We start from the raw sequence: 19,030 nt of genomic DNA on the forward strand, positions 1-19,030 counted from the left end.
TTGTGTGTGAATGGGGTTGCCAGTCTGCCAGTTGCATATGGAGCTCTGAACCCTTGTAACCCATTCCAACTCTTTTTTAGCATTGTGTCACACAAAATAAGTAGACTAACAGTGAAGTGAATAAAGATATGTCAAATTAAGAAGACACCATGTCATTTTGTTCCATGCTTAGAGTGGTGGTCTTCTTAATTAAAGAGGACTATAAGTTGGACATTCAGCTCAGGTGTTTTGTGTACTAGAAGTGTATCATGAGCCCTAGGGACAATATAATATAATAATAAGAGAACAGGAGGAAGCAGTTATATTATATTCAAACTATATTTGAAAAAATTATGTGTGGATATAGACAGCCATTTACCAAGGTGCTAATTTAGGATAGTATACACATAATTACTTGATAAGCTGAATGCCATCTCCTCCTTCAAAGCAGTAAGTATTCCACATCCACCCACACTCTCATACAATGGTTGCAAATATATCTATTGTAAATGGCTGTCTGTACCATTCAGGTGAGATTCTGAGTGTGCAGGAAAGACAAAGTGACACATAATTTAACTAAAGGTTATCTAAAGGAGTAACTTTCATCATCATACTCCAGTTCATCTACTTCATCATCTTCTAGAAGTCCATATTTAAATTTGCGATAGACTGTGCCATCTTGGCCCATATAAACAATATCATCGTCATCATCGTCATCATCATCTTCATCCCGGTCCTTGTATTCAATCACTTGATCTTCATAATAACTGGTGCCCTGGTAGTGGTTGCTTTTGAGAGAGGCAAGTGCCTTTGCATTATCTCCCAGCTTTTCATATCCACCTTGCTTTACTGGCTTGGGCTTGGCCCGTGATCTTCTCCATATGAAAACAGGAGCTCCAATGGCAAGGAGCAACAAAATGAGTACGGCAACAACCAGAGCTGCAGCTTTGCCTTTCAGTCCCTCTGGCAAGTTAGCGATGCGTAATAGACATTCATCTGAAAAACAAATCCTTCATATATATACACATATATACACACAAGCACACATGCATGCACACGCGTTTTTAAAAGTGGAAACAAATTTTAGGATAAGGATGAAGAACCTTTTCCATCCAGTTTTGAATTCATCACTAACAACTGATTTGTTCATGCACACAAAGATATAAACAGGAATTTCTCTCTTCACACTCACACAAGGCCACCACTGCCAATACTAGTTTTGGTTACAATCGTAACCCTGCTTGCTTGGGAGTAATCCCTAACTCAATAGGACTTAATTTTGTGTAGGCATAGTTAGGATTGCACAGCTAGTTAGGAACAAACGACACTAGAGAATCTGCAGGTGAATTCCCATTGATAAAACACCTGAAGAAATTTTGAGGTGTATTTGTAGTGTCTGCTGCTAATCATCTGTGACACAAAGCTTTGTCAATTAACAAAGAGAACCAGCAGGGCACAGGAGTATTGTGTTATGACCAATGCATGTAACAGATGCACGTCTAAGGTGGCAAATCTGGATTTTACCACTGCAGTCTGCTGATTTAATTTCACACTGCAATTCTTCACAGGACTTGGATACAGGAGGGGGAGCGGGAAGGAAGAGAAGAAGGAGAAGCTACTGTGTACAAGACCATTAAACATTTCCCATCAACCCTTTCTGCTCATTATTACCTTGCGTTTTACTGCAGTCACAGCACTCCTGAGTTTGCACAAGTTCAGAACTCTTACAGCATGGCACACAACGATTTTCATCCAGGTAGATCTCCATGTTAAGATGGCATTCTGTACAGTTGAAGGGACCAGGCCCCTTACACTGCATGCAAGTGTCATGACATTTTTCACATCTTGCTGGGTGCTCCTTAAAGTCAGAAACACAGGAAGAAACTTGGACTTGGACTCTATAAGGTGAAACCTACCATACAATATGAAACTGTCTGGTCCCAAACAAAAAGTGTACATGCAACAGGCCAGGTGGCTTTCCTATAGCCCTTTTAAAAAAGCCAGAATCCTGCTGATAAAGCTGTTTAGCTAGGAGGAAGGAGCAGGGAGGACTAAATGCAGCTATTGAATAGCCAATCAGAAATATTTCACCTTTAAAAAATGTGCATGTGTGTAGTTCTGCCTGTTGCATGGGCTAGGGAATCATGCACACTGTACCTATTTGTCCAGTTCTTTATCCAGTTCCTTATTCCTTGCAATGCCATCTTGACTGCGAGTCCTGCAAGACCTGCTCCTGCCTTTTCCCATTTGGCTTGGAAGAGCAGAGCCCTGACTGACTCCAGCTACAAAGGTCAAGCTGCTGAACAGACACTTGGGCTGCGGTGTTGTTTAGGCTTCTTTTTTGGGGTGGGGGTTGTTGTTGCTATTTTTTGTATCTTTATTTTAGAACTTGTGATTTATGTGGAAATTGTTCAGTTTGGTTGTGTATTTTTTAATGTTTTGTTTATTGTTTATTACTACTTTTGTTACATTGGAGTCATGTGTGTTTTTCATGTTGTAAGCTGCTTTGAGCATGGTTTGAACTGTGACAAGGCAGCATACAAATAAAATTATGTATGTATGTATGTATGTATGTATGTATGTACTTGTGCAGAAGCTTATTTACATGCATGTGTTGCGTGTAGCTGGATCAAGGCCACTGATAACCTTGGGAAGCTGGACCATAGGATCAGGCTAGAGATAACTGTTCTTATTTGTTATCACAGAATCACAGAGCTGGAAGGAACCCTGCAATGCAGGAATCTATTTGCCCAACATGGGGCTCTATCCCTTAAGCCTGAGATTAAGAGTCTCATGCTCTACCAACTGATATTTTTTTCCAGCATGCTAAAGCAAAGATTTGGCCAGCAAGTTCTGCTTGTTAGCGACACAAAGATCTCTTTGTCGTGCTTCTGTCTACCTTAATCATGGTCTTCTCACAATGCGTTGTAGATAGCCAACTAAGTTATACTCAGATATTTTCTAGAAGGACCATTGATGCAGCAAGTCCTTTTATCTGTATCAGAGGATTGTACTCTGTTCTTAAATCTAATCTTGTCCCTCTATTAGTTGCTTCATATGTGAGAATAAGCGAGTAGGAAAAAATATGACAGAGCAATGGGTGCTGGTAATAATTTGTAACAAGGAGAGAATGGGAAGTTAATGTATGGATCGCTTGGTGAAATGTTTCAGAATCACTAGTTTAATGTAACAATGCCAATGAAGGGGTGTGTGTGTGTGTGTGTGACTGTTTTTCTTTGTCGGTTGGTGTATGAAGTACCTCTGAGGCTTTGTATTCTCCCAGCAAGCATTCTGAGTTGCAGATTCCAGCAGCGAAATGGTAGCTCCATACACAGGATGTGCAGAAGAGTGGTCCTTTCCCTTAAAACAACAAATAAAATCACTTTAAAAAGGTAAGTAATAGAAAATCAGCCAACTTGTAGTTCAGTAGTCTCCAGTCTTTGCAGTCCTTTAGGCCAAACAGATAATCGGGAGCTCATTTCATCTTATTATTTTGTATGTTGGTGCTGCTCTTGGTGCTGCACCTTATTGTTTTTTTAAAATAATATTTATTGAAGTTTCAACAAAATTACAAAAATAAAATAAAATAAAACAAAAAATACAAAATACAAAAAATAAATAAAAACAATTAAAAACAATCAATTTTTCCATATCTTATCTTTCATTTACTTGTTTCCTTGACCTCCTCACACCTCCCTCTTTTGTATTCTAGTTCAGTTAGTTAATTCAGCAAATCCTTTCCATCTTTGTTTTTATCTTAATAATCTATCTTAATATATTATAACTTTACATTCTCACCTGTTAACAATCCATTTTTACATACTCCTTATAACATTACTGCTAAAACCACATAATTTCATTCCAGCATCCTTCTAACATTCCTTAATTTTACAATGTTTCTGTAGATAATCTTTAAATTTCTTCCAATCTTCTTCCACCGACTCTTCTCCCTGGTCTTGGATTCTGCCAGTCATTTCCACCAGTTCCATGTAGTCCATCAACTTCATCTGCCATTCTTCCCGGGTGGGTAGATCTTGTGTCTTCCAATACTTTGCGATAAGTATTCTTGCTGCTGTTGTTGCATACATAAAAAAAGTTCTGTCCGTCTTTGGCACCAATTGGCCGACCATGCCCAGGAGAAAGGCCTCTGGTTTCTTCAGAAAGGTATATTTAAATACCTTTTTCATTTCATTATAGATCATCTCCCAGAAAGCCTTAATCCTTGGGCACGTCCACCAAAGGTGAAAGAATGTACCTTCAGTCTCTTTACATTTCCAGCATTTATTATCAGGCAAATGATATATTTTCGCAAGCTTGACTGGTGTCATGTACCACCTATATATTATTTTCATAATATTCTCTCTTAAGGCATTACATGCCGTAAACTTCATACCTGTGGTCCATAACTGTTCCCAGTCAGCCAACATAATATTGTGTCCAACATCTTGTGCCCATTTAATCATAGCAGATTTCACCGTTTCATCCTGAGTATTCCATTTCAGCAGCAAGTTATACATCCTTGACAGGGTCTTAGTTTGGGGATCTAACAGTTCTGTTTCCAATTTTGATTTTTCCACCTGGAAGCCAATTTTCTTGTCCAAATTGTATGCCTCCATTATTTTGTAATTCTGTCAAAAAACGAGATCAGGTTCGTCTGACATGACTTATTTTTCAGAAATCCATGCTGACTATTGGTGATCACAGCATTCCTTTCTAGGTGCTCACAGACTGTTTGCTTAATGATCTGCTCCAGAATCTTCCCTGGTATTGATGTCAGACTGACTGGGCGGTAATTATTTGGGTCCTCTCTTTTCCCCTTTTTGAAAATAGGGACAACATTTGCCCTCCTCCAGTCTGCCGGGACTTCGCCTGTTCTCCAGGAATTCTCAAAGATGACTGCCAGTGGTTCTGAAATCACATCTGCCAGTTCTTTTAATACTCTTGGATGCAGTTCATCTGGCCCTGGAGACTTGAATACATCTAGACTAGCCAAGTATTCTTGTACTATCTCCTTAGTTATTCTGGGCTGTGTTTCCTCTGCTGAATCATTTGCTCCAAATTCTTCTTGAGAGGCACAAATACAAGATGGGTGACACCTGGCTTGAGAGCAGTACATGTGAAAAGGATCTAGGAGTCTTGGTTGACCACAAACTTGACATGAGCCAACAGTGTGACGCGGCAGCTAAAAAAGCCAATGCAATTCTGGGCTGCATCAATAGGAGTATAGCATCTAGATCAAGGGAAGTAATAGTGCCACTGTATTCTGCTCTGGTCAGACCTCACCTGGAGTACTGTGTCCAGTTCTGGGCACCACAGTTCAAGAAGGACACTGACAAACTGGAACGTGTCCAGAGGAGGGCAACCAAAATGGTCAAAGGCCTGGAAACGATGCCTTATGAGGAACGGCTAAGGGAGCTGGGCATGTTTAGCCTGGAGAAGAGGAGGTTAAGGGGTGATATGATAGCCATGTTCAAATATATAAAAGGATGTCACATAGAGGAGGGAGAAAGGTTGTTTTCTGCTACTCCAGAGAAGCGGACACGGAGCAATGGATCCAAACTACAAGAAAGAAGATTCCACCTAAACATTAGGAAGAACTTCCTGACAGTAAGAGCTGTTCGACAGTGGAATTTGCTGCCAAGGAGTGTGGTGGAGTCTCCTTCTTTGGAGGTCTTTAAGCAGAGGCTTGACAACCATATGTCAGGAGTGCTCTGATGGTGTTTCCTGCTTGGCAGGGGGTTGGACTCGATGGCCCTTGTGGTCTCTTCCAACTCTATGATTCTATGATTCTATGATTCTATGATTATTTGATAATAATGAAGCCAATCTCGCACTTTGTTTTTTAGTTTTTCAAAGCTCTGCAATTTTAATTTATCTCCCTCTTGTTCCAAAATTTCCCAATATTTCGGCCATTTGGCCTCCATATTGAGCTTTTTCTGAGCCTTCGCTTCCATTGGTGACAACCACCTTGGGGTTTTATTTTCAAGTAGGTCCTTATATCTTGTCCAGACATTAAACAATGCTTTCCTGACAATATGGTTTTTAAACGCTTTATGTGCTTTGACCTTATCATACCACAGATATGCATGCCACCCAAATACATTATTGAAACCTTCTAAGTCCAAAATGTCTGTGTTTTCAAGAAGCAGCCACTCTTTCAGCCAGCAAAATGCAGCTGATTCATAGTAAAGTTTAAGGTCCGGCAGGGCAAATCCACCTCTTTCTTTTGCATCAGTTAGTATTTTAAATTTTATTCTGGGCTTCTTGCCCTGCCAGACAAATCTAGAAATATCTCTCTGCCACTTCTTGAAACAGTCCATTTTATCCAAAATTTGCAGTGTTTGAAACAGAAACAACATTCTTGGCAATACATTCATTTTTATCACAGCAATACGGCCTAGCAGTGAAAGCTTCAGATTTGACCATATTTCACTTCCTTTTTCACTTCCATCCAACATTTTTCAAAATTATCTTTGAATAAGTTCACATTCTTGGCTGTCATATTAACCCCCAAGTATTTCACTTTCTTAACCAATATTAATCCTGTCTCCTTCTGAAACCTCTCTCTCAATCACTGTTAGATTTTTCTCTAAAACTTTAGTTTTTAACTTGTTCAACTTAAATCCCGCAACCTGACCAAATTCTTGAATCAGGTCCAATACTCTTTTAGTACTAGATTCTGGCTCCTGTAATGTCAATACTAGATCATCAGCAAAAGCCTTCAATTTGTACTGTTTGGCTCCGACTTGTATACCTTTAACCAATTGGTCCCTTCTAATCATATTTAAAAGAAACTCCAGGACCGATATAAAAAGCAATGGGGAAATTGGGCAACCTTGTCGTGTTCCTTTCTCTATCTTAAATTCCTCCGTCACCACATTATTGACAATTAGTTTAGCCTTTTGTTCTGAATATATTGCACCTATACCATTTCCAAAACCTTGACCAACCCCTGTAGGTTCTTCTTCATAAAACTCCAGGAAATATTGTCAAAAGCTTTCTCCGCGTCCACAAATATCAAAACTGCTTTGGTGTTAATATTCACTTGTAGTTTTTCTAAAATGTTAATTATATTTCTCGTATTATCAGACAAGTGTCTGCCCGGGAGGAAGCCTGCTTGATCTTTATGTATCTCTTCCACTAGTACCTTTTTTAATCTTTTAGCCAAAATGTCTGCAAAAATTTTATAATCCACATTAAGCAGAGATATGGGGCGGTTAATTCTTAAGCTGTGTCTTCTCGGACTCTGTTTTCGGTATAAGTGTAATATAAGCTTCCTTCCACGACTCTGGTGCTTTTTTCCCTTCCAAAATTTCGTTACAGACTTCCTTTAATGGTTGTATTATCCAATCTTTCAAGGATCTATAATATCTTGACGTTAAACCATCCGGCCCTGGAGATTTACCCAATTGCATATTCTGAATGGCACCTTCTACCTCCTGTTCGGTTATTTTATAGTTCAGCATTAGCTTATTTTCTTGAGAGATTTTTTGTAATCCATTTGTTTTCAAGAATCGATCTATATCAATTTCTTTCTGTGTCCCTTGTGTATATAATTGTTTAAAGTACCTCTGGAAACATTTTCTAATCTCCACTGGATTCTGTATATTCTTTCCTTCCACTTCCAAGTTTGTAATAGTGTTGAGTTTTTGTCTTTTTTTCATTTGCCAGGCCAGCAATTTCCCACATTTATTAGCCGATTCAAATGTCTTTTGTCTCATCTGTTTAATTTTCCATTCTATTTCCTGGTTCATCATTTTCATATACTGTACTTGATGTAGCTTTATTTCTCTCAAGATCTCCTGCGACTTTGGTTTCGCTCTCAATTTCTTCTCACCTTCCTGTATTTTCTCCAAAAATTTGTCTTTTTTCTCATTTTGAGCTCTCTTTTTATTGCATTCTGTTGTATCAAAAACCCTCTAGATGATTCTATTCCTTCTCAGCAGGACAACCAAATCTCCATAATTGGACCTAAGGTCCAAAAGATGTTTCGGAATATCTTTGAATATTTCCACTCTTGACTGCTGTATTTCCAAAGTCTTCTGGAAGTGCAAACCCAGAATTTTGTCTCTCTCCTCTTTAGTTCAGAGGGAAATCAAACAGTCTCTCACCCTGTTGTTCTTCCCCCCTCTTCCAAGTCTAAAAGCACTCACGATTTTAAATTCTTCTTGATCCAAGTCCAAATCCCAAAAATCTGCAAATTCCTGCGTGAGAAAGTCTATCAAACTGTCCTTCTCTAATTCAGGCACGGCTCTGATCCTCAAGTTCGTTTGTTTCTCCTTGAGTTCAATCATAGAAAGCGTCGCCCTATGGTCCTCAAGTTGCCTCTGTAGGTCTGGAACACTCTTTGTTTCCAATTGTGTTATCTTAACTTCCACAGCAGCTGCTTTTTCCTTAGCTTCCTCTGCGGTCTGTCAAATCAAAGTAGATTCCTGTAACAATTTCTCAATAGTTTCTGTACTGGTATTCACCTTTTGTCCCAAATTATTAATACTTATTGTATTTTGGTCAATTTTAGTTGATGCAGCATCCACTTTTTTACTTAGCTTTTCCAGTGATTCATTTATCTTACCTAATGCAAGTGCTAAAGCTTCTTCTGATGACATACCTCTTGACTTAGATTGTGTGGGTACAGCCACAGATGAAGCAGAAGGGCCAGATGCTGATGCTTTTCGCTGCCAAGATTTCCCAGACCTCGTTGTTTTGTCTTGGAGCGACAAATCTACTTTTTCTTTCCCATCTGCCATAACACTTCAACGAAAAGTCCAAGGTCAATCCCACGGGCACGCAGTTTATTTTGAAGTGGAAAATTTCCCTGTTCCAATTGTTGTAACAATTTCAGAAACTTCCTCTAGGGGGACACAATTGCAGTCTATACTTGTTGTATTACAAAGTAGCACCTTTTAAACCCCCAACTCAAGCAGAAAAAAAGAAAAAAAGTCAGTTTCAATTTTCAGTTACTTTTCAGTTACTTTCCCTTCTTTCTAAGATCAGCGGAGAACAGCCAAAAACAATGTATCTCTCTTGCGGAGCTAGCTGTCAAAAAGTATTCTATTCACAAGCAGTGCGCATTTCACAGTACGGCAGTCTTATTGTCCATTGGCAGCCCGTTCCCAGGTTTTGAACGGTAGATTTTAATTTCCTTCCCTCTCTCTTGCAGGCACATGTAGTCAAAACCTCCCCCCCTTCACCTGCAACCAAGGGGGGTTTCACATATTTTTGATATTGGAATTTTAGTCCTTTCCTATCAGCTTTCCAAGGCTTTAGCTCGCAGCCTCTTTGCTTTAGTCTATGTACAAAAGCGGAAGGCGGACTTCCTGTTTATGCCTCCCCGCTTCGGTGCCAAATTAAATCTTTTTTTTCTTCCCTTTTTCCAATTTATCCTACTCACGGGTAGTTGCTTTTGAAGTCGAATTGTCACAGGAAAAAGTCAGCGCTCTCCGGTAACGGCTGTGCGCCTTCGCTACATGGAAGTTGCAGTTGACTCACAGCACCGCGCCACTCACCCCGCTTCGCTCCGGAGCCCGTAGTCAGGTTTCCCTACTAATTGGGGGGGCGCAAAGGGTGCCCGCCGAGTCCCACGCTCACAGGCTTCACCCGCCTGTGATTTTTGAAGGGTCTCCGCCTTCGCCGTGGCGGTTTAGACCCGATTTCCGCAGAGCGGGTCCCTCCGAATCAGAGGGATTCCGCCATTACCGCTGGCGCTAACCCGGAAGTCCTCCTTGGTGCTGCACCTTAGATCAGGCAGCAACACAGTAGTGTGTCCCGACTCACCAGTTGAAGACCAGTGGTTTATCATTTAATTAACAAAGTAAATAGAGTAAAATAAGCAGGTTGCAGTGTTTGATCCCTAAAAGCTTAAGCTGATTTTGAAACAAAAACCATTCTAGCGGTATCTTGTCTAGGCTTCAGTTAAATAAATCAACTATTACAATATCAGTTTCAGACACGCCCCCTTCACCTCCATAATTACACCTGCGGAATTGTGGTTGTCTTATCAGCCAGCCCTCGGGTCTGCAGCTGCTGAATGCCAGGTTAGCGCTGAGAAAGACTTCCCTCATCCATGGTCTGATTGTGGGTGAAGAGACCAGTCTGACCTGTATCACTGAAAGCTGGGTGGGTGAGCAGGGTGGAGTTGGTCTCACCCAGCTGTACCTATCTGGGTACTAGTATCAGCGCAGACCTGAGGGCCAGGGAGGGGGAGTTGCTGTGCTCTGTAGAAATCCCCCCCCCCTCGAGGCTCTCTGTCCACTTGCAGGGGAATCTAGTGTGTGTGTTCCTGGCTTTGGGCAATCAGGATACATTAGCAATTCTGCTGCTTTACCGTTCATCTTACTGCTCAGCAGTCTTCCTGCCTGAGCTGACAGAGCTGGTCTCAGAGGCAGTGCTGAGGACCCCCAGACTGCTAGTTTTGGGGTGCTTCAACTTCCATGCCGACATTGCCAAGGCAACTGGTCCTGGGGTGGCTGAGGACTTAATGGTTGCCACAGTGACCATCGGGCTGCCCCAACATGTCATCAGCCCATGTACAGGCCACACTCTGAACCTTGTTTTCTTAACTAGGCAGGAAGAGGGTGATCTGAAAGTGGAGGAACTTGACATCAGTCCCTTGTGGTGGTCAGATCACTTTCTGTTGAGATTTAGGCTTTCAGCATCTTTCCCCCTCTGCAGAGGCAGGGGACCTACTAGGATGGTCCAGCCTTGGTAGCTGATGGATCCAGTGGGTTTCCAGATGGCTCTGGGGAATTTTCTGGTGAAGCCCCATCTGACCTCTGATGACACTATCATTCCTGAGCTCCCTCTCCTGCTTCGTGGAACCTGTTTGGTATACTTCAGAGCTTAGGGCGAGGAAACAAGCTGGGAGACATATCAAATGCAAGTGGAAGAAAACTCCAGTTAAATGCAACAGAACACTGGTGAGGGCTCATCATTGAGCCTACCTAGTGGTAGTGAAGGCAGCAAAGAAGAAAAAGACTTTGTGAATGCAGAAGCATATAGTGTGGTATCTTACCACTGCAAGTACGGCAGGTTGGATGGCAGCGCTCACAGCTGCCTGCATCACGATCAGCATAGTAATTTTCAGGACAGGAAATGTGGCATTCATTTTTGGAGTGAAGCAGGAATAATTCTTTATCACAGGACAGACAGTCTGTAGATTCTGGTCCCATACACTTCTTGCAACTTTTGTGACACCTCTCACAAGAGCCAGTAGAATTGTCTGCATAGTACCTGAAACAGACGAACAAAGCACACAAGGATTCTAGAGAAGGGTAATGTCTCTTGATTCTCTTTGCATTTTGAAAACCTGAATTGTTAACAGATGCTGGGTGTTTGTGCTTTGTAATTGCCATGAAGTTCTAACATGAAAATGAGTGAAAGGGGAATCTCGCAAAAGAAAAAGGGAGTGTGTGTTTGGTATTATTGCTATGCACCTTGATCATTTTGGCAAGGATGGCTCATAAATTTAGTCTCACTATCTTGGCATTCACTGTTATGCTACAGCCAGCAGTTCTGAAAGAGTTCCAACTTATAAACTAAACCTTCTTTTCGGGGAGTTGCAATATTAGTAAATATTGGTAAAAATATCTTCCCCTTTCCTCTTGGGTGTTAGTTGATAGGAACATTAATGATCATTTAGAGTCAGTATGCCAGGACATCCTCAGGCTACACTCCTCAATTCAAAGGGAATTATTTTACACTTTAGCATAGCTCCTATCCAATAGAGCTTTTTAACTTGAGACCTAATGTCTTACCCAGTTGTACAAATTGATACACATCCCTTTTCTTGCTTGTACCAGCCTGGTGGGCAGGACAGGCACTGTCTGCTGTGCTTCCCATTGCAGGTCTCACAAGTCCTGTGGCAAGTGTGGCATTGGCCTTCATCCCTGTCCATATAATATCCATCTGGACAGACTTCAACACAGGTTCCATCTGCAGAGAGAACAGCACCAAATTACAGACAGGCAGCATTCCCTTTTTGCACTGCAATAAGAAACATCAACTCAACTGTGCTTGGCGATACTGAAAGAGTCTTACAAAAACCAATTCTTTCTCATTTTCGCTTGTAACTCAGGAAAAGGTTATGGAAATCCTATGGCGGAGTTGCCAGGCACTATCACATGAATGTCAGTGGCAAGCTGGTGTTAAGGTGCAAGGAGTAACTGGTTTAGAAAAGTCAGTTCCCTAGATAAAATCTACTGGAAGATTACCATTAGCAGAAGGTTTGAGACTCTCATGATCTGATCCAGAACACCTGCCCACTTTGCATGTTTCCCAATGTCCTTGAACTGATTAGACAGCTCTGTGCAAGTTGCTTACTTTTGTGTTTACGTGATTTGAGTCATTCACAGAAGAACTTAAATACAGAAGACAAAGAAACAGAAGATGACAAAGAAGGATACAACCTTGGGAAAAGGGCAATGCTTACTGAGAAGAAGCATATCTTGGGGACAGCTGAAACACTGGTCTTCAGTAGGGCCTGTACATTCCAAACACTTTCTGTGACAAGGGCTGCATGCTTTGGTGTATCCATCATAGAACTCAGTGCTGGAACAGCCTTGGGGCATCTCACACAGGCCTGAAGTAGTCATCAACAGACCTTCTGCACAGGTAAGGCAGTCAGTGGAAGAAGAACAAGTCTGACATGTCCTGTCACAGTCTGAAATGTGAAGAATCACAACTATTTGTTCAAGGCTCTTACAAGTCCCAGATGGCTACCTGGCTCCTTTTATTCTATTTATACAGTTAACTGTCAATCTCTAGCTTTACCTATGTCTCTACTGCAACTGTTTCTGCATCCATATCTGTCTTTTTCACAGAATGCTGTACCAGGGATCACGTTACATTTATTCCCACTGCATTGGGTGGGCACTGTACTAAGAACAGGCACCCACAGCCAACACAGAATTAACACCAACTGATTGATAGGTGGTTGTGGTTTGGGGGAAAATTGCTTTAGGGACCAAATTGGACACCACTGGGGGTCCATGATTGGCTCATAAGTCAAGCAATCCCCACCTCTGGGGTAAACTTGCCTATAAGAAGTGTGTGTGCATGTGGGGGGGGGGGACGATGACGACAAATAAGCCTTTAATTAGTTCATTTGCTGCATCCATACCAGTGGCACATTGATGTCTTCTGGCAGGGAATTACTGATCAAAATGACTTCTGACCTCTGCCTCTGAATTGAAAAACATACCTTTACAGATGTCAGTCTCTCCTTCATAATAAGTGCCATCTGGACAATTTGAAAAACATTCACCATTGTATAGATACAATTCCTTTGAACAATCAGTGCAGTCATTGGAATCTGGTCCATCACATTGTTTGCAGTCTTTATGGCAGGGGAAACAGCGGTTGGAGTCAGCAAAGAAGTCAAGTGGGCAATAACGAAAACAATTCCCGTTGTGCAGGTGAAATGGCGGAATGCACACTTTTGAGAAAGAGGAGAATATATCAGGATATGCAACAGAATACAAAATAGCACAGTGTGCTCTTGAATGTGCTATGAACTCTCCCCTTCCTCTGTTCTACGTTTTGCTGGCTGCAACGAAACTAAAATCCATTGCCACAGCTATGTCTCAACAAGCGCTCCTCTCTTCTTGCTATCTGCCGCTTAAGTCGACAGGCTCATCCTTCCCTAATCAGAATACAGCGATTTTCTTTCAGACTATATTAGAGTGGCATGATCCAAAACTCTAGTCATATCTGCATGTTTTTGTAAAAGTCTTTGCAGTACTGATGTGAGGCACCAAATTTACACAAGCCGCTTGGCTCTTGGGTGGACCCCACACAGATATGCTAGCTAGGAATAGCTGTCCAGGGAGATTCTAGATCAGAATGTAAGTCCACAGGGCAGAAATATGTCAGACCTCAGTAAGCACCAATCTATTTCTCCCAGCACATTCTTCCCATGCTTTTGGTTTTGTCTCAAAACACCAAAATGGAAGAGCATTAAGCACGCCCCCCTGCATTTCTAAATAGACATTCATTTAACAACCTGGGTCAGTGCCATACTGCTGATTCTCTGCAGTACCTTTACACGAGCTCTTGATAATGCATTCCTGACACATCTCAGGGCAATCTCTACAAATGCCATCATCAGCAAAGTGGTTCTCTGAGCAGGCAAGTTTACATTCTGTTTGTTCTAGGAGAAAAGGACTTTCACAGGACAGACATCTGGAGGCATTTCCTTCACACGTTTTACAAGGGCTGTCGCACTCTCTGCAGGCCCCGTCTTTAGTGAAAAAGCCCCTAAAGTAGAAGCAAAGAATAAAAAAGATCAAGCAACAGAACATGCTGTAAATTCTCAGAGAATTAGAAAAGGCTGTTTGGGGTGAGCTGAGGGCTTTAAGAAAGCGTTCACAGTAGACATGGCTTTGTACACCATGTGGCCTTAGAGCTTGAGGTGTCAGGTCATCTTTTCTCCACTAATATACAGTATTATGCAGCCCTTAGGACTCTATGGCTGCAATCCTATCCACACAAGGCCTGAAGCACAAGGACTCATTTGCAATTGAATGGCACAGCTAAAAAAAGGAAATAGAGGACTCCACTCACATTATAAAACTCTTCAGTGAACTTTAACTGTTTAACTGTTTAACCTGCTGTACAAATAGTAGTTTGGCATAAAATGTCATTTGGCTGTAATTATGCATGTGTTGTCTAAACATTAGCTTCTGGGTTAGTATGAGATATTTTATTATTTATCTATATGTATGTTGAAACAATTGTAATAATAATAATAAACTGTTTTTAATACAGTGTATTCCATTGGGAGTGTATCAATTACATTAAAAAACCCACAACACTGTTGATGGAAAGACTGAGGTTGCTTACCCAGTCCTGGGGTGGACGGCAGTTGTGGCCCATTGCATCAGGTCCTTACCCCTCAGAGCAATGCTGGGCAGCTGGCAGTTAGAAAATCCCCATGCCAGCCAATGGGAAGGGCAGGAGTTTCCACCAGACCCCATTTGAATTCTGACCAACCAAGCCAGTCCAAGGGGGTGGGGCTTGGGAGCAGGCTTCACTCTGACCCACCCCCTGGCTATAAAAAGGCAGTATGTCCCCCCCATCCTTGGGACCACAGTCGGCCAAGAGCACATCCTCCCACCCCACCTTCATAATTACACTTTGGGGCTTGTTGTATATTAACATTTCCTCCCTCTAAGGTTATGTGATTACTGGGTTTGCTGTGGTTCTATAACAGTTGCCATATTCAGTGAAAACAGATTGGTCCCATTTGCAGGTTTTGCCTTCCCCATAGCAGTAGTCACAACTTTGGTGGATAAGGCATTGGGTGGAATCCTTAGTCTAACATTTCATGGGGGGTGACGTGGTGCCTCACCCCCACCTCGGAACCACGCGGTCACAGGGGTACCTCATTAGAGGGGTCTAGGTAGAAGGGGCATCTGTGTAGACCTGTGTCTTGTGCTGGAACCTGAATCCCACGCTTGACCCTGCCAGGTGTCAGCCCTGCAGAGCTGGCACCTATGGACTAGGCCTTGGCTCCTGGGGAGGGGTCACTGTGAGTAAAACCGCAGTGCATTTCTCAGCACCCTCATTTGCAAATTGGCAATTGTTCTGAAGCATTCAGGTCATTATGCAGCTTTCTACAACCAGAAGGATTAGATCCACTTTGTGTCACAGAAAATACAGAGGTGAGAACAACATAGAAGTATGTGAAGGAAAGCTGCATGTCTGCACAGATTAATATAAATGGAGACGTACTTGGGACACTCCTGCAAGCATTTGCCTTTGTGCAAATAGCGTGGCATGTCTGCATCGGAGTGACACTCGCAACGTCTTGTCTTCACATTTCCCAAAGTTCCTCGTGGGCAAGTGCGGATACAAGACTTGCCAAAAAGAAATCTCTCTGAAAATAATGGAACAGGCAAAGCATGTTTTGAAAGACATTTGCATGGCATTTTGGAAATTCCAACTAATTCAGGAATTATTGGAGAGTTTCTATTACAATGCAGAAAAAGGTGGAATGAGAATTAGGATGCTTTTTTGTAAGTAAGTAAGTAAGTAGGGACGCGGGTGGCGCTGTGGGTTAAACCTCAGCGCCTAGGGCTAGCCGATCGCATGGTCGGCGGTTTGAATCCCCGCGGCGGGGTGAGCTCCCGTCTTTCGGTCCCAGCTCCTGCCCACCTAGCAGTTCGAAAGCACTCTTAAGTGCAAGTAGATAAATAGGTACCGCTTTATAGCGGGAAGGTAAACGGCATTTCCGTGTGCTGCGCTGGTGCCGGCTCGCCAGAGCAGCTTCATCACGCTGGCCACGTGACCGGGAAGTGTCTTCGGACAGCGCTGGCTCCCAGCCTCTTAAGTGAGATGAGCGCACAACCCTAGAGTCGGACACGACTGGCCCGTATGGGTATGGTACCTTTACCTTTACCTTTAAGTAAGTAAGTAAGTTAGTAAGTAAGTAAGTAAATGAATAAATACTGTTATGTTTTAATGAATTCTTAACTGTATGTTCTCCACTCATGCATAAAGCCCATCTTTAAACAATAACATTTTTTTCTAGCATTAGCTGAAATCTATGAGAATATACGAAAACCTCTTGATAATGGCAATGTGTAGCAACAAAGAAGATAAATGCTGTTACCTTGGGGACATGACGTGCATGTGTTGGCAGTTTTCTCACAGGTTTGGCATGAAGGATCACATGGCTCAAACTGAGTGGTTGTTGCTGTATTAGGAGATAAGGAGGAAATGAGTTAATAATGTCACTTTATATATTTGTGGGCATGCGTGCCCAGAATACATGGTTCCAGATATGATTATTTAGTATCATTTAGATAATAAAGGGAAATAAATGCAAATCTTGCTGAGACTTTCACCTTGACTGGAGATATTGCCCATAGTAACACAGAATACGAATGAAACAAGGGGTGGGAACAATGTCTACTAATCAACAAGGCAGCATCCATCTAGATTTCTGTTAATTACTTAATTCACTTTTTGCAACTGAAATCCTGATTTTAAAATGTGCAGAAATATACAAGCCACAGTGGCCTTCTACCTATTGCAATCCTATTATAACAGTTTTCATGCCCTCCAACATTTCTCTGATGAAAATAAGGACGTCCTATAACAACAATATTTATATCCCACCCATTTGCCTGGGTTGCCCAGCCACTCTGGGCTCCTTCCAACATATAAAAAGCACAATAAAACAGTTGCTGCCACTGTGGCAGCAGGAGCAGGCAAATGCATTCCTTGGAGGCTGGATCTGCTGCCCATGGGGATTCTGCTGCCTGAGGCGGTCGCCTCACCTTGCCTCATGGGTGAGCCAGCCTTGCAAATCAGGTTCAGTGCAGCTGATAATTGTCCTCACTTTGCTGAAGGGAATTGATGATCCAAGTCTGCTCACAATGCCAGCATGAGAACATCAGAGAGTAACGATGTACCACCATGGTGTCTATTGTACATGAAACATTGCCTAATCATGTGTCCCTACAAAGGACTAGCCTGTGACAGTGGCTTTTTGTTACCTGAAGTGAAAGGCAATATGATACCTCCTTCCCATTCTACATGCAAAAACCAACTGGACTGGCAGCTTGATCTTCTTTAAAACTCTGGCAGTACAATAACATTCTTCATTACACCTGAGGCAGTAAGCTGGTTAAAGGCTCAGGACAGGCCATGGCGTAAGCAGAGCTCTTTTGTACAACAGAGGGGAATGACTAGGGCAGTCAGAGGAGGAAGGAAAGAGGGCCAGGGGCCAGTGTTGCCTGCAGCACCCCTGACCATCATTCAAGGCACCCCAGGGTGCTGCAGCACACTGGTTGAAAACCACTGAGCTAGGGAGCTCAGGAGAAACAGAAGGAGTACGTCTGCTGACCGCCCCCACATCTACTGGCTGAGGCAGTTTCCTCATTCTGTTCCTATATCTATGATATCCTTATTTATCATTAGCTAGCACAGCTGATCTTACCCTCTGTTCTCAAACTAAAACAGTAATATTCAAGGTCTGCATAATGCTTTTTCCAGCTGCAAGATTATTAGTGCTGTAATATTTCTGAGTCTCCACCAGAGGGGACTATGTACTAGGCATTGTGGCCTTACAAAGCACATGAGACATGAAATGCTGACCAGTCAACAATTCTATCTTCCAGTCAGATGGAAATGCCTATAAATACTTACGTTCACAGCTGCTTTTGACATTACCCATCTCTTAAACTACATTCAGATATAATTTAAAAGGGGCTGCAAATGCATCTCTGTCCCAGGGAAGATCTGAAACCTTCCAGGATTTCCATGAATGTGCTTCTTCACAGGGATACAGAATCAGGTGTGCTACTTAAAAAGCTGCACATGTTGATATGATGCAAAGGTCTTGAACTCTGATGTAACCAAATATGCTTTCACTTCATTTAGTCTAGTAATACAGCAATATCTTCTACTGTATCCACCTGGTCTCCCTGAATGCATTTTGTAAGTAAAGGTAAAGGGTAAAGGGACCCCTGACCATTAGGTCCAGTCATGGCCGACTTGGGTTGCGGTGCTCATCTCACTTTATTGGCCGAGGGAGCCGGCGTACAGCTTCCAGGTCACGTGGCCAGCATGAATAAGCCACTTTTGGCGAACCAGAGCAGTGCACGGAAACGCCATTTACCTTTCCGCCAGAGTGGTACCTATTAATTTACTTGCACTTTGACGTGTTTTTGAACTGCTAGCTCGGCAGGAGCTGGGACCAAGCAATGGGAGCTCACTCCCATTGTGGGGATTTGAACCGCCGACCTTCTGATCGGCAAGTCCTAGGCTCTGTGGTTTAACCCACAGCGCCACCCGCGTCCCATATTTTGTCAGTAGTCAAAGTAATAAGTGGCAAATCCAACAACATAATTACACCTATAGGTCCATGGGGATTAGGAATTCTACAATTTGAAATCACTAGGGCATGTGATGAACAACTGGTGGGCAACTGGATGCATATTTGATTTCTTGTAGGTCAGTGAACTGCTGCTCAGGCATTAAGCCACAGATGTATACATGTCTCAATATTATCTGGGCAAGAGTTCTTCTGATATTATGTCTATTCAAG

The 19,030-nt window shown here is 42.3% G+C and overlaps 1 protein-coding gene across 1 annotated transcript in view; it reads right to left on the reverse strand.

Annotated features, from left to right (window-relative positions):
- Positions 1 to 307: 307 nt before the first annotated feature.
- The window catches only part of LOC310744751 (proprotein convertase subtilisin/kexin type 5-like), a gene marked incomplete at its 5' end in the record, with an annotated part of 67,403 nt that continues 48,680 nt past the window's right edge, over positions 308 to 19,030 (reverse strand). Inside the window, 10 exons of the mRNA XM_083576368.1 lie at positions 308 to 975; positions 1,651 to 1,837; positions 3,239 to 3,339; positions 10,991 to 11,208; positions 11,733 to 11,910; positions 12,407 to 12,637; positions 13,178 to 13,411; positions 14,015 to 14,232; positions 15,709 to 15,853; positions 16,589 to 16,672. Coding sequence (XP_083432494.1) covers positions 563 to 975; positions 1,651 to 1,837; positions 3,239 to 3,339; positions 10,991 to 11,208; positions 11,733 to 11,910; positions 12,407 to 12,637; positions 13,178 to 13,411; positions 14,015 to 14,232; positions 15,709 to 15,853; positions 16,589 to 16,672 — 2,009 coding nt within the window. The 3' untranslated portion in view covers positions 308 to 562. The remainder of the gene's footprint in view (positions 976 to 1,650; positions 1,838 to 3,238; positions 3,340 to 10,990; positions 11,209 to 11,732; positions 11,911 to 12,406; positions 12,638 to 13,177; positions 13,412 to 14,014; positions 14,233 to 15,708; positions 15,854 to 16,588; positions 16,673 to 19,030) is intronic.

The sequence above is a fragment of the Podarcis filfolensis genome (genome assembly GCF_964270895.1).
Source record: "Podarcis filfolensis genome assembly, chromosome: 11".
In the NCBI taxonomy this organism is placed as follows: domain Eukaryota; kingdom Metazoa; phylum Chordata; class Lepidosauria; order Squamata; family Lacertidae; genus Podarcis; species Podarcis filfolensis.